This window comes from Macaca nemestrina, chromosome 17 (genome assembly GCF_043159975.1).
Source record: "Macaca nemestrina isolate mMacNem1 chromosome 17, mMacNem.hap1, whole genome shotgun sequence".
Lineage (NCBI taxonomy): Eukaryota > Metazoa > Chordata > Mammalia > Primates > Cercopithecidae > Macaca > Macaca nemestrina.
In genome coordinates, this window is record NC_092141.1 from 68,024,139 (window position 1) to 68,044,189 (window position 20,051).

At 54.1% G+C, this 20,051-nt stretch overlaps 1 protein-coding gene across 1 annotated transcript; it reads right to left on the reverse strand.

The window, feature by feature from the left end:
* Positions 1 to 655: 655 nt before the first annotated feature.
* LOC105469039 (integrin subunit alpha 2b) lies at positions 656 to 19,423 on the reverse strand. Its single transcript, XM_011719593.3, has 30 exons — positions 18,516 to 19,423; positions 14,970 to 15,091; positions 14,784 to 14,881; positions 14,509 to 14,674; positions 14,238 to 14,287; positions 14,117 to 14,162; positions 13,896 to 14,024; positions 13,486 to 13,533; positions 13,260 to 13,303; positions 13,032 to 13,085; positions 12,841 to 12,893; positions 12,434 to 12,645; positions 9,812 to 9,994; positions 9,528 to 9,573; positions 9,315 to 9,419; positions 9,175 to 9,230; positions 8,931 to 9,082; positions 8,621 to 8,746; positions 7,580 to 7,647; positions 7,299 to 7,446; positions 6,636 to 6,728; positions 5,949 to 6,028; positions 5,247 to 5,327; positions 5,025 to 5,124; positions 4,773 to 4,925; positions 4,531 to 4,656; positions 3,944 to 4,057; positions 3,606 to 3,707; positions 2,852 to 2,968; positions 656 to 896 (listed from the first exon to the last, which is right to left on the reverse strand). The coding sequence occupies exons 1-30, from the start codon at positions 18,854 to 18,856 to the stop codon at positions 837 to 839; spliced, it is 3,273 nt and encodes a 1,090-aa protein (XP_011717895.2). The 5' UTR covers positions 18,857 to 19,423; the 3' UTR covers positions 656 to 836.
* Positions 19,424 to 20,051: the final 628 nt, after the last annotated feature.

The following is a 20,051-nucleotide window of genomic DNA, read 5'->3' on the forward strand; positions in this document are numbered from 1 at the left end:
CTGTCTCAAAAATAAAAAATAAATTAAATAAATAAAGCTGCCCACCAAGGACACAGCCTGCCTTCTCTGATGCTCCCACCCCATCACCTGCCCTCCCATCCCATCCTGCCCTTAGACATGTTCATCCCTCTCCAGTCTTCCTTGAGGCCCTGCCACCCTTTCTCCTTTTTTTTTTTTTTCCCTTTGAGACTGGAGTTTCGCTCTTGTTGCCCAGGCTGGAGTGCAATGGCGCAATCTTGGCTCACTGCAAACTCTGCCTCCTATATTCAAGTGATTCTCCTGCCTCAGCCTCCCAACTAGCTGGGATTACAGGCATGCGCCACCAGGCCCAGCTTATTTCATATTTTTAGTAGAGATGGGGTTTCTCCATGTTGGTAAGGCTGGTCTCGAACTCTCAACCTCAGGTGATCCGCCCACCTCGGCCTCCCAAACTAGTGGGATTGCAGGCAGGAGCCACTGCGCCTGGCTCTCCCTCTTTTCTTATACCTGCCACCCCAACTCTGCACTCCCTGATACTCCCCAAAGACAGTGATTTGCACACTTTGCCCTGGCAGAGACCTTCTCTGTTCACACTTCCACCAGCCCTAGGTCCCTGTCCAAAACATTTCTTTGGTCCTCTCTCCACTGGCCCCAAAAGGAGGCAGCATGCTCGGCATCAGGGCTCAGTCTCTTTATTAGGCAGCAGGAGGGGGTGACCCAGCTCTGTTGGGAGGGAAATGACACCAAGAGGACCCCATGGAACAGCTCCAACCCGAAGCTTGGAGGCAACTCATTGGAGAAGGGGTGGTGCAGGTAGCACGCCCAACCCTCCTGCTAGAACAGTATAGGCTGCACCATCACTCCCCCTCTTCATCATCTTCTTCCAGGGGTGGCCGGTTCCGCTTGAAGAAGCCGACCTGGGGGTACACGGGGGCCAAGGTCAGGGTATAGAGATGATCTGTCAGCCCCAGAGCACGTGTGAGGAAGTATGCTAGCTACGAGCACCTCCCTGGACCAGCACAGAACACGAACCCCACTGTACTCACAAATGGATGCCTTTTGACATTTACAGATAATGCATGGAACAAATTGTTGGGTTTTTGTTTTTTCTCCCGAGTTTTTTTTTTTCTTTTTTTTAGATGGAGTCTCACTCTGTCACCCAGGCTGTAATGTAGTGGCTCGATCTCGGCTCAATGCAGCCTCCACCTCCCGGGTTCAAAAAAATGCCTCATGCCTCAGCCTCCCAAGTAGCTGGGTTTACAGGTGTGTGCCACCACGCCCAGCTAATTTTTAGTAGAGATGGGGTTTCACCCTGTTGGCCAGGCTGGTCTCAAACTCCTGACCTCAGGTAATCTGCCTGCCTCAGCCTCCCAGTGTGCTGGGATTTACAGGCATAAGCCACTGTGCCTGGCCTCTGAATTTTTCTATTTTATTTTTAGAGACAGGGTCTTTCTCTGTTGCCCAGGCAATCCTCTCACCTCTTAGCCTCCCAAGCAGCTGGGACTACAGGTGTGAACTACCACACCTGACTAATTTTTTTAAAAAAACTTTTTTGTAGAGATGGAGTCTCACTATGTTGTCCCAAACTCCTGGCCTCAAGTGCTCCACCGCACCTGGCCCCCATCTGGAATTTTTATTTTATTTTATTTTATTTTTGAGACGAAATCTCACTCTGTTGCCCAGGCTGGAGTGCAGTGGCGCAATCTTGGCTCACTGCAACCTCTGCCTCCCTGGTTCAAGTGATTCTCCTGCCTCAGCCTCCTGAGTTGCTGGGACTACAGGCGTGCGCCACCATGCCTGGCTAATTTTTGTATTTTTAGTAGAGACGGGGTTTCACCATGTTGGTCAGGCTGGTCTCCAACTCCTGACCTTGTGATCCGTCTGCCTCGGCCTCCTAAAGTGCTGGGATTACAGGAGTGAGCCACCGCACCCAGCCTGGAATTTTTCTTATACTGAAGTTTGTGTCTACGTGACTCGAGCATATGATGGTATGTGTTCGATTATTGTGGGTCTAGTGTGTGGTTTTCCCTGAAAGCACTATGTCTTCCCTTCAGTGTACTTGAGACTTCTCCAGGTGCAGAGGAGCGAGTGACCCTCCAGGGCCACATAGGAAGCGAGGAATAGGGTCTAAACCAGTCCTTGGACCTCTTGCCTCACTCAAGGGGAAGGGCAGAGCTAGGAGGAAGTGCGTCTTGTCCTCAAGACCAGCCAGGAATTCCTGAAGGCAGAACTTACACCCTATATACCCTCTATATCCTCTGATTCTTTCTGGTGGCAGGGGTGTCTAAAGGCCCCAGAATTTCAGGTGCTGTCCTTTCCAGTAGTATGTACCTGGAAGTGTTCCCAGGAGAATGACATTTTTTGGGTTTGTGTGTTTGTTTTACCTTTTTTGCTCTACTAGAGAAATACATTCTATTTCTTTCTTTCTTTCTTTTCTTTCTTTCTTTCTTTCTTTTTTGGAGATGGAGGCTCGCTCTGTTGCCCAAGCTGGAGTGCAGTGGCGTGATCTTGGCTCATCGCAACCTCCGCCTCTACTGCCTCAGCCTCCCGAGTAGCTGAGATTACAGGCATGTGTCACCACGCCTGGCTAATTTTGGTATTTTTAGTAGAAACGGGGTTTCACCATTTTGGCCAGGCTGGTCTTGAACTCTTGACCTCAGGTGATCTACCTGCCTTGGCCTCCCAAAGTGCTGGGATTACAGGTGTGAGCCACCCCACTGGGCCGAGAATGACATTCTAATAATGGAGACATAGATCCCTGGTCCCTGGATTACCCACTTGGGTGGGCCACCATCTCTCCTTGACTCCCTGTGAGGCAAGGCGGGGCCAAGCCTGTGCCCCACTGGAGATTCCACTGTCCTTCACACCTCACCTTCCACATGGCCAGGACCAGGATGGTGAGCAGCAGCAGGCCGCCCAGCACACCCACCAGCACCCACCAGATTGGAATGGCCCTCTCCTCCAAGGCCCGAAGCAGCTGTGTCCGCACCTGGGGGCAAACCCACGTGTCTTCTCAGTCACCTTGACACCTGCCTTTCCTTCTTTACTTCCTTCCTTCCTTCCTTCCTTCCTTCCTTCCTTCCTTCCTTCCTTCCTCCCTCCCTCCCTCCCTCCCTTCCTTCCTTCCTTCCTTCCTTCCTTCCTTCCTTCCTTCCTTCCTTCCTTCTTTCCTTCCTTCTTTCTTTCTTTCTTTCTTAGATGGAGTCTCACTCTGTCACCAGGCTAGAGTGCAGTGGCGTGATCTCCACTCACTGCAACCTCCACCTCCTGGGTTCAAGAGATTCTCCTGCCTCAGCTTCTCGAGTAGCTGGGACTACAGGTGCGTGCCACCACGCCCAGCTAATTTTTGTATTTTTAGTAGAGACAGGGTTTCACCATGTTGGCCAGGATGGTCTCAATCTCTTGACTTCATGATCCACCTGCCTCAGCTTCCCAAAGTGCTGGGATTACAGGCATAAGCCACCACACCCGGCAGACACCTGCCTTTCATAAAGACTCAAACCTCAGGCTGGTGACCTCCAGCCATGCCACCCACCCATACCACCCCTCAGACCTTCCTGACTGGTCACTGACTGGGGACAATGGGTCCTGCAGGACTGGTCTCTGCTCCAGCCCCCCCCACTCACCTGAGCTTCCCCTCGTGGCAGGCTGAGCGGGGGCACGGCATAGGGGAGGGAGGACACGTTGAACCATGCCTGTGACTGCAGCACAAACTGATCCAGTGGCCTCTGGACAGGTTGGGGTTGAAAGCCATAAACACCCACACGAGGCCTATTGGTTGCAGGAGTCCGGGTCCCACACTCCCGGCGGGGAAGCCCTGCCTCTGGCCTAATCCCCTGCAATCCCCCAAAGTAAACCTTGCCTTCCCTCTCTTCCTGCCTTCCCACACCAAACCCCGCCCCTCCCAGAGCAAAGTGGTCCCCGCCTAGAAGGCCCGGCCCTGCCACCCTACGGCCCGCCCCACCTGGTGGAGGCTGGGCAGCCACAGGAAAGCCAGCACCGTGACCATGGCCCGCTGCCCGCGTGCCATCTCCTGCAGGTCACACTGCACCACAGTACAGGGCGCCGAGTCGCAGCTCTGAGGGGAGGCGTCGTCAGTTCCCAGCCCGTCCTGGCCCATCGCCCCATCACCCCCCCGCCCTTACCCCCAGGACCCAACGCAGAGGGGGCCGGGGGTTCAGGGAGCGATGGCCTCCCCATCAGGAAGGGCCTTGGATCCAAGCTTCGGATGCTGGCTCTCCACGGGCTTGCTCACATAGTCCCAGAGATGCAGGGAGGGTCATACCCCAGCACGCAATGCCCAGAGCTATGATAACCTTGCTTTGGCATTATTTTATGTTCCTTAACGTACTGGGAAGCTTTAAAAAAGTGCAGGTGTCTTTCAGCTCACCCCAGGCACAAGCCAGTGTGCTCCTCCATGTTGAAGTGCTCCGTGGGACCAAGCGTGGCCCACAGAGGCCCACAGCACACCCGGACCCCTCTCCCTCCTCCCATCCCCTCTGCCCCTTGGGCCCCGGGGAGGCCCCACTGGAGACCAGAGAGCCTGCTCACTACGAGAACTGGATCCTGAAGCCTCGAGGGCGGCTCGGGCTCTGGCAGGAAGATCTGTCTGCGATCCCGCTTGTGGTGGGCCGGGTGAACGGGGGAGGGGCTGGGGGTGGGCAGCCCCCAGTCCACCTGGTAGGGCAAAAGAGTGGTCAGGCCCAGGTCTCTGCCGAACCCCAGCCCACAGAGGTGCCCCGGTGGTTGGTCTGGGGCCCCCTTCACAGCTCTTTCTTCCACCCAGCTCTCACCTTGAGGGGGTTGACAGGAGGCTGTGGGAAGCACTGAAGGCCCCCCTGGGGCTGTATATCCAGGATGTAGAGCAGGTCAGAGTGCTGGGACTGCCCCGGGAGGTGGATGCTGAGGTGAAGGCCATTCACAGTCCCAGGGCCATTGTTGTGGAGCTGGAGGGGTGGTGGTGGCAGGGTGCGGGGAGCTCAGCCCCTCACCTGGAGTTCTAAGGACTCGCTCACCCCAGCCCGGGACGCGAGGCTCCTCCCTACCTCATAGGTGTGCTCCACTTTGGGTCCCCGGCTGTCCAAGCTGTTCTGCTCCCTGTCACCTTCTTCTGCAGCCACCACCAGGGAGGCTGGAAAGGAGTTCCTGCAGGTGCCCAAGACCCCCAGAGAGAGTGTGATGCCCTGACTGGCCTGTGGGGTTCCCCAGCGCCCCCTGGAGTTGAGAGCCCTGAATACCACCTCCATTCTCCACCCCTGGCCTCTCACCCTCGCAGCTCCACTTGGGCCTCTGCCCGGACTGGCACATCCAGCAGCACAATCTTGCTGTTTGGATTCTGGCTGTTCTTGCTAGAGGGGAGGGGATGAGGAGAAACAGGGCCAGGGACACCAGCCCAGTGACTCTCTGAGGGTGAGGCCAGAATTTTAGAGAGTTCAGAGAAAGCTAATTATACAAACAGCATGCCACACTGAAGTTAGGCCTTGGGAAAGAACGTCCTCTACGGCTCCAAGACTCAGATGTAAGTCTCTGAGGAAGAAAGGGAACTAGGCTTCTTCAAAGACCTTTTTTTTTTTTTTTTGAGACGGAGTCTCGCTCTGTCACCCAGGCTGGAAGGCTGGAGTGCAGGGGCCCAATCTCAGCTCACTGCAACCTCCACCTCCCAGGTTCAGTTCAAGCTATTCTCCTGCCTCAGCCTCCTGAGTAGTTGGGATTGTAGGTGCACACCACCACACCCAGCTAATTTTTATATTTTTAGTAGAGATGGGGTTTCACCATGTTGGCCAGGTTGGTCTCCAACTCCTGACCTCCAGTGATCTGCCTGCCTTGGCCTTGCAAAGTGCTGGGATTACAGGTGTGAACCACCGTACCTGGCCTCAAAAGACCCTTTTGTATGGAAGGGAGCTGAGGGGCTCTGCACGGGGGTCAGACAGGGGAAGGGTGGTGGGTAGGCACGCTTGCTGGGTCAGTACCTCCGGATCTGCAGCTGGAAGGACACAGACTCCCCAGCCTCTTCCAGATTCCCCACGCTCACCAACATCGCAATTCCTATCTGGGAGATGAGGAGGGTCAAGGTCACTGCCCAAATGCTCCACTTCGGACAGCTCTGCCCTGAATGTGGCCTCCAGTCTTCACCCTTCAAGATCACCATTATTCTTTCTTTTCTTTCTTTTTTCTGAGATGGAGTCTTGCTCTGTCACCCAGGCTGGAGTGCAGTGGCATGATCTCGGCTCACTGCAACCTCCACCTCTCAGGTTCAAGTGATTTTCCTGCCTCAGCCTCCTGAGGAGCTGGGACTATAGGCGTGCGCCACCATGCACAGGTAATTTTTGTATTTTTAGTAGAGACGGGGTTTCGCTGTTGTCCTGGCTGGTCTTGAACTCCCGACCTCATGATCCACCCATCTCGGCCTCCCAGTGTGCTGGGATTACAGGCGTGAGCCACCGCGCCAGGCCACCATTATTATTTCTATTTTACCTGGAAGCCCACTGGGTAAAGGGGCTCAGAGAGGGAAAGTCACTCACCCAAGCACATGGGGCGAGGGAGTGTGAGGTCCAAGATTCTGGCCCAGAACTATGCGGTTCTAAAACCTGACCCCTAAAATCTGGTTGTTCACGAGCCACTGGTGGAGACCCGGCACCACGACCCAGCAGCCTCACCTGGGTGTTCTTCTTCATGGGATTGCCCAGCTCACACAGCACCACCCTGGTCTCATTCTCTTTCTTCTGGTTACAGATGAGTCTCTCAAAGCCCTTCAGGAGAGCAGTTTCAAGAAAGAAATTACAGAGCATCAGCGTCATATATATATATTTAAGCTCCCTTGGAAGGTCTGGAAAGATTTGTGTGCCAAGGTGGGGAGGGGGGTTTCTTGGGGTGGGATCTCAAGGGACTGTCACATGCTAGTGTGTGTATTGCTGTAGCACTATTACTTTTTATGCATTTTCATTTTGGAAATAAAAAACACAAAGCATTAGAGTATGACCCCATTATTATAAACTACATTAACAACATAAAAAATAAATATATACTTATGTGAGTGCCAGTCAATATTGAAAAAAAGACTGGAAGGAAATCCTCCAAATGTTAACAGAGGTTCCTGTCAACATTTGGTTCCTAAGCCTTTTTTGTTTTTCTGGTTTTTGTAATAGAGTTCTGGAATTCTGTGCCATTAGCAAGTATTCCTCTTTCAAATAAAAAAATAAAAAATTACATCTTTGACAGCAAAGCAGAAGAGAAGAGAGACTCTCAGGCAGGGAGACGAGAGAGCCAAGGCTCCAGCGACTCCCAGGTCCTGTGTACTGTTCCCAGGGTGGGGGCTGTACCTCAACGTTGCTTCGGGCCCGCATGTAGTGGGCCCCCTGGGGCAGGTGCACGGCCAGCTCTGCTTCATAGGCTCCCTCGCCCTCGTTGGCTGTGTCCATCTGCAGCTCCAGGACATTATCTGCCCCAACTAGGAGCGGGGAGCCTGTCCTGTGGGGAAAGAGGAGTGAAGCCAGATGGCCTGGGTCTGGGCCCAGGATGTGGGAAGAGAGGGGACTCAGGTGGGGAGCAGGTATGACAGGCAGAAAGGGCCAGGATCGGGCGGAGTGGGAGGCCTCCTCACACGCTGGCAGTGAGCTGAAGCTGGGGCACACACACGTCATCTTCCCCGCAGTCCAGGACGATTCGTGTCTAGGGGGACACATTGGGGTGTGTGGGTAAGCTGGGGACGTGTGAGGTTTGGGGATTACATCAGGGTGAGGAAAACAGTGGGCTTTGGGTTCACATAGGGGCTTAGGGAGTAAGAAGATCTGAGGATGAAAAGGAGTTTGGAGATGGGGCTCTGGGGTTTATTTGGAGGTTTGAGACAATGTCAGGGTTTATCAATTTACATTAGAGCTTAGAGGATACTGGGATTGTTAGGTGTTTATTTTATTTTTTTGGAGACAGAGTCTTGCTCTGTCGCCCAGGCTGGAGTGCAGTGGCACAATCTTGGCTCACTGCAAGCTCCACCTCCCTGGTTCACGTCATTCTCCTGCTTCAGCCTCCCGAGTAGCTGGGACTACGGGCGCCCACCACCACACCTGGCTAATTTTTTTTGTGTGTATTTTTAGTAGACATGGGGTTTCACCGTGTTAGCCAGGATGGTCTCGATCTCCTGACCTCGTGATCTGCCCACCTCGGCCTCCCAGCCTCCCAAAGTGCTGGCATTACAGACAGGAGCCACTGCTCCCGGCCTTTTTTTTTTTTTTTTTGAGACAGAGTCTCGCTCTGTCACCCAGGCTGGAGTGCTGTGGCACAATTACTGCAACCTCTGCCTCCCGGGTTCAAGTGATTCTCCTGCCTCAGCCTCCCAATTAGCTGGAATTACAGGTGTGCATCACCATGCCTAGCTAATTTTTTTGTATTTTTAGTAGAGATGGGGTTTCACTATGTTGGCCAGGTCAGTCTCCAACTCCTGACCTCAGGCAATCCGCCCACCTCAGTCTCCCAAAGTGCTGGCTTTTACAGGTGTGAGCCACCTCGACTGGCCGGAGTTTGAGGTTTTCATTACGGTTTGGAATCACATCAAGGTTTTGGGGTTCACATTGCATCTTGGTACTAACTCTAATCTTGACTTGTCAGGGGTCCTGCACCTCCCTTGCTTGTCCACACCTGTCCCTACCTGCTCCTGCACATGGGTGTCTCCATGCAGCACGACAGCAGGGGCCATTCCAGCCTCCGTGGGCGGCAGGGACACATTGAGGCTGAGCACAATGGGGCTCAGCTTGTCCCGGAATTCTGCCTCATCCTAGGACGGGGGCAAGAGTCAGGCCATCTTGCTGCCATACACATCCCACCTTCTGGCCAGTAGGCACCGTGTCCTGACTACCCCCGGACTCACAGCACCCAGCTCAGTACCCTGGGGCTGGAAGAACAAGTGCAGTGGGTGTGTTCTACTCGCCCAGCCCTGCCAATCCCCTGCCTGGGCGTACTCGAAGGAAGGCCATGGTGGTGTGGCAGATGGGGCTGTGCTTTCCGCCCAGATCCAGGTTCAGGGTGGTGCCTGCCTGTTGAGAGCCCAGCAGCAGCACCCGCCGGCCCTGGCGGGGCTTCTGCCGGTCCAACTGCAGCTCGGCATTTAGGGCTGGCAGGGCAAGCAGAAGAGTCAGGACCTCCCTGGCCAGCCTCCGGGGGAGTCCAAGCCCACCTCCCTCCTATCCCCTTCATGCCACTCACACAGCTTCTGAGGAATGTTGTGCCCAGTGGCTCCAACACACATCTGGATTTTGAAGCTGCAAAGACGTAAGTGGGGCTCAGGGGTTGGGGCCTTTCTGAGGTCCCAGATCCTTCAAGGCCCATGCCCTCTGCCTCCTCACCAGCTCACGGGTGTCTTGGTCTGGGGTAGGACACAGCTCTTCACAGCAGGATTCAGTGAATCTTGTACCAGTAGCTGGACAGAGGCCTTCACCACTGGCTGAGCTCTGATGGGATGGGGTGATGGGGTAGGCTTGCCACTGTGGCTCCTCCTGGCCTGGCCTCCTCTGATGGCATGGGACCTTCCCCATCCTGCCCCTGGAGCCAGCGCTTACCTGTACACAGCCACCTGGTTGGCCCCGTAAGCTCCCACAATCAGGTCTACAGACATCGAGGAAGGGGTCAGAATTGGCCATTAGAGAGGGCGTGGGATCCTCATCTCATCTTCCCAGGGGTTTCCCCACACCACCTCCCCCACTGGAGGTTTCACCCAGCCCCTCTGGCAGTCCACAGTGGGACACCAGGCCAGCCATGAGCCCCTGGCTGTGTCTCTCGGCACTTCCAGCAAAAGTCCAAGGGCCTTTCTTGGGCATTTCTAACTGGAGGCGGTCTAGGGCACCTGGGTATCCGTTGTCATCGATGTCTACAGCACCTCGAAGGGAGAAGCCAAAGGCAGAGCCTGTGGGGAAGGGGCTGTCCAGGACCTGGGAGGGACGTGAACTCAGCCCCTCACTCTGACCCAGGAACACCAGCACTTGGCCCCGGCCACTGGGACCCCCGTAGGGGGCAGCCACTGCAATGTCTGGAAGAGTAACAGAAAGGGAGTGGCTGATTGTTATTCAGCCTCCCTAGATGACTGTAAAGCTTTCCTGAGCTTCTCTGGGCACATCCCAGGAGACCGGGAAAGGGGTACAAAGGGTAGGTGAAGGAGGCACTGCCTTACCCTCCAGGAGTTGACAATCAGGTGGGAGAGGGACCTGCCAAGTAGGATTGTTATAAAAACATTGACAACTCTTACTGTCTATTGAGGAAAATATATCCTGAAAATTAAGCATCATTATTCCTTTTTCTAAATTTATTATTATTATTATTATTTGAGATAGAGCCTTGCTCTGTTGTCCAGGCTGGAGTGCAGTGGTGCGATCTCGGCTCACTGCAACCTGTGCCTCCCCCGTTAAAGTGATTCTTGTGCCTCAGCCTCTCTAGTAGCTGGGATTACAGACGCCTACCACCATTCTCGGCTAATTTTTGTATTTTTAGTAGAAACAGGGTTTCACCACATTGGCCAGGCTGGTCTCGAACTCCTGACCTCAAGTGATCTGCTCACTTTGGGCTCCCAAAGTGCTGGGATTACAGGTGTGAGCCACCTTTTAATATTTTTTTATTTTTAAGACAGTCTTGCTCTGTCATTCAGGCTGGAGTGCAGTGGTGCAACCATGGCTTACTGCAGCCTCAACCTTCTGGGCTAAAGCAATCCTCCCACCTCAGCTTCCCGAGCAGTTGAGACTACAACCACCATGCCCAGCTAATTTTAAAAAAATCTTATAGAGACAAGATATCCCTGTGTTGCCCAGGCTGGTCTCAAACTCTTCGGCTCAAGTGATCCTCCTGCCTCGGCCTCCCAAAGTGCTGGGATTCCGGGTGTGAGCCACCGTGCCTGGCCATCTAGCATCTATTTCTAACCTCTCCATTCCATCAAGCTCCCAGCCCCGTCATTTCCTTCAGCAGGTGACATAATCCCTTACTTCAGGAAGAGAAGCAGCCCACTGTTATGCTATAATCCCATACTGACTTTCTTCCCGCTTCCCCATTTGACCCTGGAAGAGGTTTCCCTCCTTTACCCTGACACTGGGCCAGTCATCCTCCCACTCCCTGAGGCATCACAGGGACTCTCTGCTGGCTCATCCCCCCATTTCCCCACAACATCATTTTCAACCTACTCCATGTTCTTCTACATTGAAATAATCTTCCCTTGACCCTCATCTTTTCCATAATCACCTTTTCTCTTTTCCCTCTCATAGTCAAACATGTCCTTTTTTTTTTTCTTTCTATTCCTCAAATTCCTTTTTACCACAAACCTGTTGAAAGAGCTGTTTACATTAGCTGCCTCCAATTTTTCACCTCCATTCATACCTTACCTAATTGCATTCTGGCTTTTGACCCTACCTTGACCTGAATCAATTTATGTCACTGTCACCAATAACCTCCTCCCCTCTTTTTCTTTCTTTCTTTCTTTTCTCTCTCTCTCTCTCTTTCTCTTTCTTTCTTTCGCTGACATGGAGTCTTGCTCTGTCGCCCATGCTGGAGTGCAGTAGTGGCGCGATCTCAGCTCAGTGCAACCTCCACTTCCTGGGTTCCAGAGATTCTCCTGCCTCAATTTCCCAAGTAGCTGGGATTACAGGCATGAGCCATCGTGCCCAGCACCCTCTTCTTGCTAAAGCCCATGGATATTTCTCCAGCCCCATCGAATTGTACCTTGCAGCAGCATCAGGAGCTGCAGCACCCACTTCCTCCTGCACATGCTTTTTAACACATGCTCTTCCTTGAGTCCCTGGCCATCACACCCCCTGGGTTCCCTCCTCCCTCTCTGGACACTTCTCCGTCTCTTCCTCAGACTCACCTCCTGTATGAGTCACCTAAATGCTTTTGCTCCCCAGGGCTCTATCCTGGGCCTCTTCTAATTTCACAGGTCCCGGGACCTCATCCACTTTCCCCAAACCCGTCTCCCATTCAGATCGATCTTGTGGAAGCGGGGAAAGCCACTCCCACTGTTCTTTGGATATTTCTGCCTAAAGCACCCAAGCCCTTCAAGCTCAACAGGTCCAGAGCTGAACTGCTGATCTCCCACCTCTCCCCAGCACCTGCTGCACGGCCTGAGTTCCAGGCAGTGGAGGGCATCACAGGCACCCAACTCCAATCTCTCCCCTGGCCCCACATCCAGTCTCCCACCAAGTCCTAAGAATCCAAGTCCTAAATATCTGTGAAGTCACTCCCATCTCTAACTCCACCGCCAAAATCCACATCCAGGTGGTCATTGTCTCTTGCCCGGATTAAGGCAAACACATCCTAATTAGTCTCCTTCATCTCTCCCATCTGCTCTCCATTTAGCACCCCAGGTGTCTAAGCTACATACTTATATGCTTAAAACCCATCCTCGTTCTGGCTGCCCTCAGGCCAACTCCATGCTTTTTGTGTGTCTGTTAACCCCTCTGCACCTAGTAGGGCTCCTCTCTTCCCTCACCATTGTAGCCATCCTGGTCGAGGTCGCCCAGGGGTGCGATGGCAGAGCCGAATCGCCCATAGAGCTGTGTGCCAGTCAGCAGGAGGCTGGGGGCACCCAGCGTGTGGGGGCCTCGCGGCTGCAGGAACAAATACACACGCCCCACTTCCGCCAGTTTTCGGTCTGCCCGGCTCTCCATATACAGTGGAGCACCCACCAGCAGGTCATGCCTCCTGTGGGCCAGATGAGTGGTTATATGGGACTGGACCAGGGGGATGTTGGGGCTAGGGCCAAATCTCCCCCACCCTTGCTCTCGTGTTCCCCCGGTGAACACGTAACGTGAGAGGAGGGGCTAGGAAAGAGAGACAGAGGGCAGCTCTGGTAATTTGGGACCCAACTGGGTAGGGGTGGGGCATACCCCTCCTCACCCATCCCCGTTGACGTCAGTGACAGCCACTGAATGCCCAAAATACGAAGCCATCTGCAAGATGAGGAGCACCATCATTCAGGTCGCTGGACCAGCATCCTCTCTAAGAAATGGGCCCTCACCTCCCGTGAAATATTCTGAAGTCTCAGTTACCCCTCCACCCAGCCACTCCCACTGGGACCTGGCCCCCACCTGCTCTCCATGTAGCCGGTGCAGCCTCTGGAAGTAGGAGCCCAAAATTTCCACCTGCACGGACAGCGAAGGGGAGAGCATCATTCTTGTACCCAAAGCAGCCTCCCACTCCAGGTGAGAAAGGGCGGTTTGGTGGCGGGGGGGGGGGGGGGGGGAGGCGCTCAGGGGTTGTCAGCCTGAGGACTGGGATAAGGGGCTTCGGGATGCCCAGTTGGTGGGGGCACTTACCGCTCCCAGCGTCCAGCTCCAAGTGGGGGCACCGACGACATACTCTGGCGAAAGGGAGAGCCAGGCTCAGGGAATGAGAGCCTTAGACCCTACCCACTTCCCGCTCCCCGTTCTGCCCCCAGGGAAGATTTATGTGCGGGAAGATCTCCCTACACAGGGGAGATTCCAGGACGGCGCTCCTCCCCGGGCTGGGCTCCCTAACTCCCGCCCTAAGTGGATTTCTTGCCTGTAGTGTTGAGATCCCCGTCGAACTCGCCCACGGCCACCGAGTACCCTGAGGACACGGGCGCAAATTAGTCTTTCCCGGGGGAGGAAGCAGGGAGGGAACGGAGGGCAAGGAAGGAGGAGATTAAGGCCACTCAGCCCCAGCTCTGCCTTGTGCAGATGGAAAAACGGAGGCCTTCGAGGGGCCAAGCCCTGCCCCAGACTGCACTACGAGTACGCGGTGGAAGGGAGCGGTGGGCGCATGGGAGGTGGGCGGTCTGCGGGGAAGCCGCAGGAGCTGAGGGCGGGAGCGACTTAGGCGGTGGGCCGGCCGGCAGGGGTGGGCATGGAGGCTCCCGCAGGGGCAAGACCTGACCGTCTGCGGTGAGCGGTGACCCTTGGGGTGCTGGAAGTCTGGAAGGGAGGTGTTACCCCAGTAGCCGTCGAAGTAGTCTGGGTTGCTGGAGTCGAAGGAGAGGCTCTGGGAGGACACGTGCCACAAAAGGATGCCTGGGCGGTAACTCGAGAAAATATCCGCAATTGGAGCCTGGGCCAGGAGACCTAGGGCCGGAGGGACAGCGGGTGTGGGGCCCAAACCCCAGGGGTCTCCCCGGGCCGCGAGAAGGGAGGGAGGTATACGGATGGGCACGTACCTAAGAAATAATAGCCTCCAGGAGCCCCAAGCACCAGCTCCCCGGCCTGGAAGGGAAGCCCTGAGGGTGAGAGGGGTCCCTGTTTGGGGGTCGCCCCCGTCCGCTTTTGCTCCCTACTTGCCTGAGTGACCACGGAGCTGAAGCCCGCTTCACAGTAACGCTTGTCCCAGCCTGCGGGAGACAAGGAGGAGGGGTCAGCGCAGGGCTGGAGGGAGGTGCGCGAGCGCCCAGAGGAGGGCTGGTGGGATCCTACAGGGGCGGGCCCTGGAGTCGGCTGGGCCCTGGGGCTAGGCCAGATCCAAAGCAACCGCTGCGGCGCTGGGGGCGGGATCCGATGGGGGCGGGACTAAGTCGTCGCGAGTGGGCGGGGCCAGGTCGTCGAGGGCGCTTACTAAAATTCTTTTCCACGTAAATGCGGCTCAGAGTGTTCCCGCGACAGGGGGAGTACTCGGCGCGGCGGCCGCTCTCTGGCTGAGCCAAAAAGCAGCTGCCTACGGGCGTCTTCTCAGCCTCCTCGGTCTTTTCTAGGACGTTCCAGTGCTGCCAGGGGGCGCAGGCCTGGAGAAATGCCACAGGAGAGTGGGGAAGGGCGCGAGACTTGAGCTCCTGCCGGCCCCGCGTGTCCCTGCCCCCGACTGTTCCCGGTGCCCTGTACCGCGGGGCCCACCACAATGACGTCGCTCCAGCTGACGACCGACGCCCCTAGTCCTTGGCGGGCCTTGAAGGTTTGTAAAGTTTGGGAGCCTACATTTCGGGTCTCATCACCTGGAAGGCACAAGAAGGGGTGGAGCGCTGAAGCCCGGCAGTCCACGTCCCTCTGGCCCCACCCTTGCTCTCCTTGCCTGGGACTCACGGAGGTCAAAGAGTAGCGAGGGGCACTGGCCGCCCTCGGCCCTCCAGGGGCACAGGAACACGCCGCCCGTCTCCTCCTGGCTGGGACCCAGCGTCCGTGGGGCGCCCACCACGATGGCCACTCTGCATAGGAAAGCTGGGTGAGCGCCACGCAGATTCCAGCGTATCCCAGACCCTGGCGCCGGCGCTGGGAGCACTGCCCGGAAGGCGATGTGGCATGGGGGCACCGGACCATCTTTCCTCAATGACACCCCACAGACCATCGAGGTGTACTTCATCTTATGGACAGTGAAACTGATTCTCAGCGCGGGCAATCACGTGCGTAAAGTAACCCAGTGAGTTGAGAGTAAAGCTGGGACTATAAGGGGTTTGAGATCTTTGCTGAAAAAGACCTAAATTCTGTACAACATCTCCAGACTTCCACCCATAACAAGAACCAGAGGTTCACGTGCTCCCTAGAATGCCTGTCTTGACTGCTACCAGATCCCCTCTTTTTTTTTTTTTTTTTTTTTTGAGATGCAGTCTCGCAGTCTCGCTCTGTCCCCAGGCTGGAGTGCAGTGGCGCGATCTCGGCTCACTGCAAGCTCCGCCTCCCGGGTTCACGCCATTCTCCTGCCTCAGCCTCCCGAGTAGCTGGGACTACAGGCGCCCGCCACCACGCCCGGCTAATTTTTTGTATTTTTAGTAGAGACGGGGTTTCACCATGTTAGCCAGGATGGTCTCAATCTTCTGACCTCGTGATCCGCCCGCCTTGGCCCCCCAAAGTGCTGGGATTACAGGCGTGAGCCATCGCGCCGGGCCCAGATCCCCTCTTGAGAGCTGGTTTTAATGAGGGAAGGTAGAAGGTACCTCTGAAGTGGGGCTGGAGTGTGTGTGCTGATAGAGATGAGGACCCTAGCAGATCTAGGTTTAAATCACAATTCTGCCATTTGTGAAATAGGAATACCAATTTCACAACCAATGACTTTTTCACAACCAATCAAAACGGTCAGGAGTAAATGTAATAAATACGAGTAATGGTTAGCATGGTCCCAGCCAAATACATAACAAATGCTCTTGAAACAATGCTATAATTTTAAAAAATAATTTTGTTGTTTTGAGACCGGGTCTCATTCTGTTGCCCAGCTGGAGTGCAGTAGCACGATCACAGCTCACTGTAGCCTTGATCTTCAGGGCTCAAGCAATCCTCTCCTCTCAGCCACCCGAGTAGCTGGAACTGTGGGTGTGCAACACCATGCCTAGCTAATTAAAAAACATTTTTTTTTTTTTTGAGACGGAGTCTCGCTCTGTTGCCCAGGCTGGAATGCAGTGGCTGGATCTCAGCTCACTGCAAGCTCCGCCTCCCAGGTTAAAGTCATTCTCCTGCCTCAGCCTCCCCAGTAGCTGGGACTACAGGCGCCCGCCACCTCACCCGGCTAGTTTTTTGTATTTTTTAGTAGAGACGGGGTTTCACCGTGTTAGCCAGGATGGTCTCGATCTCCTGACCTCGTGATCCACCCGTCTTGGCCTCCCAAAGTGCTGGGATTACAGGCTTGAGCCACCGCGCCCGGCCAAAAAACATTTTTTTATAGGCCAGTCATGGTGGCTCACACCTGTAATCCCAGCACTTTGGGAGGCTAAGGGATTACAGGCGTGAGCCTCTGTGTCTGGTCTATAATTTTTTTTAACCGCAGAATGTTTAAGTAGTGCCAATGGGATCACTACTTATAGGAGGGGAGATAAGCAGGAGTGGGCACAGGAAGGAGTTGAGCTGATTCAGGCCCAATGACAGCATTCGCCAACACCCACAAGCTCTGGAGCTAGAATGACCTTTCAAAATTGTCAGAGTTGGCCGGGCGCGGTGGCTCACACCTGTAATCCCAGCACTTTGGGAGGCTGAGGCGGGCGAATCACCTGAGGTCAGGAGTTCGAGACCAGCCTGGCTAACATAGTGAAACCCCGTCTCTACTAAAAATACAAAAATTAGCCAGGCATGGTGGCATGCACCTGTAATCCCAGCTACTCGGGAGGCTGAGACAGGAAAATCGTTTGAACCCAGGAGGCGGAGGTTGCAGTGAGCTGGGATCATGCCATTGCACTCCAGCCTGGGCAACAAGAGCAAAATTCTGTCTCAAAAGAAAACAAGAAAAAAAAGGCCCGGCGTGGTGGCTCATGCCTGTAATCCCAGCACTTTGGGAGGCCAAGGCAGGCGGATCACCTGAGGTTGGGAGTTCGAGACTACCCTGACAGAAACCCCATCTCTACTAAAAATACAAAATTAACCGGGTGTGGTGGCACATGCCTGTAATCCCAGCTACTCGGGAGACTGAGGCAAGAGAATCGCTTGAACCTGGAAGGTGGAGGTTGTGGTGAGCCGGAGATTGCACTATCGTACTCCAGCCTGGGCAACAAGAGCCAAACCCCGTCTCAAAAAAAAAAAAAATAGAAAAGAGAAAAAAAGAATTGTTAGAGTTGATGAAAGAGGGAAAGAGGGCTGGACCCTTATCAAATGCCTCCCCACCCCCCGCCTCCACTCTCCCCACTCACCCACTTCTCATTGTTCAGTCACTGGATGTGGGCCATCTTGGGAGGGGACTTTGAGTGAACTGGCTGTCTTCAGCAGGGGAAATCCCCTAAGTGGCTGACACTTGAAGGCTATCTGCCATTGCCACCCATTGCCACCCCCTGAAGCTGGTGGGCACTGTGTCTCTCACGGTAAGTAGCTCAGGGTACACACTATGAAGAGGAGCCAAGACTCTAATCTTGGGCACTCTTGATTCTGAAGCCTGATCAATACTAACCATTAATGACCTATTGCTTCTTTTCAAAAATTTATAATGTTGGTGGAGATGAGGGAAATGGAATAGAAATGCAAGATTGGGGAGGGTAGACAACTTTAGTTCTGCAAATCAATTTTAGGACATGTGCTCCTCTCCACGTTTCTTTCTTTCTTTCTTTCTTTTTTTTGAGACAGAGTTTCGCCTAGGCTGGAGTGCAATGGCGCGATCTCAGCTCACCACAGCCTCTGCCTCTCAGGTTCAAATGATTCTCTTGCCTCAGCCTCCCGAGCAACTGGGATTACAGGAATGCGCCACCATGCCCAGCTAATTTTTTTTTTTTCTTTTTTTAGTAGAGACGAAGTCTCTCCATGTTGGTCAGGCTGGTCTTGAACTCTCGACCTCAGGTGATCCACCCGCCTTGGCCTCCCAAAGTGCTGGGATTACAGGCGTGAGTCACCATGCCCAGCCTCCTCTCCACATTTCAAGGTGTTGAGGGTGGTGTGGTTCATACAACTGACCCTTGGGGAAAAAATAAAGCATCAACTCTTGTCTTCCCTTGGTTCTTGCTATAGTTTCAGTGCCCATCACCACACCTGTGCCCTGCCCTTACACCTTCACCTGAGCCAGTCCCCCAGACCTCAGCATTCTTGACAAGAAATCAACCTGAATAGGCCCCACAAGTCACCTTGCTCAACTGCCATAACAAATGGGAAACTTGAAGCCCCCAGAAGCAGTGATGGGGAGGGGTCCTGCTCTTTCCCAATACCCAAACTTCCCTCATAGCTCACCTCCCATGGCTGTCCTTGTGGAAGTCCAGTGAAAACCCAAAGTGGCTGCCATTGGGGCCTGCATAGAAGGTGAGATGCACTGGGTCCAGGTTCAAGGCCCAGGCTGGAGGGGCAGCACAAGGTCCCAAGAGCAGCAGCGCCCACTCCAGAAGCCAGAGGGCTTGCAGTGGACACAAAGCTCTGGCCATCTTCCTTCTTCCACAACCTCCCAGGCAGGAATGGACCAGCTCCTCCTTCTTCCCTTCAGATTCCTCCACAGGAAGTCTTTTCTTATCAAACTGCAACCCCAAGTAACTTGCTGAGCAATGGGCAGAGCAAAGGGCTATAGCCCCTGGACTCATGGTGGCTAGAATTGTCAGGAAGTGGGTGAGGCCATGCTCATGGCTGGATGCTCATGGCTGAAAGCCATGAGTCCTCCCTTTTCCTGAGAATAGTTTATTACCAAGTCCTATTGGTTCTGCCTATCAACGATGTCTCTTGAATCTTTACCCCATCTCTAATACCACCATGCTAGTCCAAGCCACCATCACTTTCTGCTTGGGATACCGTGATTGTGAACTGGTCCATACCTGTCTACTCTAGCCTACAGTTCTAATCTCCTCCCTTCCCCCATCTGGTTGTACAGCTGTGGTGCTTTGTGACTTAGCCAGAGGTTGGGGAAGGAGAAGGAAGCTGCTGCCTTCTGATAAAACCTGAGGCTGCTGTGTCTTTTTGGATATGGCATTTACCCGCTTCCTCCTAGGACCTTGGGCGGCCTCAACCAGCCATACTGGCGCAGCAGCTTCCTCACTTGTCTGTCTTGAGCCAAGTTTTAGTGTGGCCACAGCAGTGCAGTCAGTGCTGGGGACAGGGTGGTGAACGGACCTTGGTCTAGGTGGCAAGGATATTGGGGATAAAGTGGAGTTATTCCAGGGAATTTTGACTCACAGGTTCTGAGATTATGCATTAGCTGTTCAGTTGAAGGTAGGCCCTCAATCCTTTTTGGGTGACGGAGCTCTTGTCTAACCATTAAGACTTGATTCTGGTTGGGGTCTTTGCCTAGGGGAGCCTTCCCTGACTCCTCAGGCTGGCTGCATGGGCTAACACACATAGGCACAGTATTGAGCACACTGTTTACTCATGGTCTGTTCACAGGATTATGTAAATGAGTCCCTTGGGAGCAAGGCTCCTTGCTACAGCCCTAGAGACTACCCAAGAGTCCAACGTGTAGTACGTGTATTGCCGAACGACTGGACGGAAACACACACTAAGGATGGAAGATGCAAATATAGGGTGACAAAGTGAAGGGATGAGTTTTGAGCAGAAAGGCTGTCATTTTCTCTGGGTAAGCGGAAGAGGAGGAGTGCCAAGTCTTACTGGCACTCGTGCCTTCCCAAAAAAGCAGGTTCTCAGGAAGGAGATTCAAGAGGTTTGCTAGGGGTAACCATAGCCACATTTTCCTTTTGATTTCTATTTTCCGACCAAACTTAACCATTGCTGTATCCTGCTCAACCACCCTGTGCCATTTTGAAGTCCCCTCATAATTTACTACCTCAG

What these genes read in the sequence shown, in the direction of transcription:
- LOC105469039 (XM_011719593.3), bottom strand. Translation starts at nt 18,856, where the DNA reads ATGAGTCCAGGGGCTATAGCCCTTTGCTCTGCCCATTGCTCAGCAAGT. An exon ending in CGACCAGGATGGCTACAATG is followed by an intron (nt 9,995 to 12,433) that starts GTGAGGGAAGAG and finishes TTACTCTTCCAG; the next exon opens with ACATTGCAGTGGCTGCCCCC. An exon ending in CCATGAAGAAGAACACCCAG is followed by an intron (nt 6,029 to 6,635) that starts GTGAGGCTGCTG and finishes CTCATCTCCCAG; the next exon opens with ATAGGAATTGCGATGTTGGT.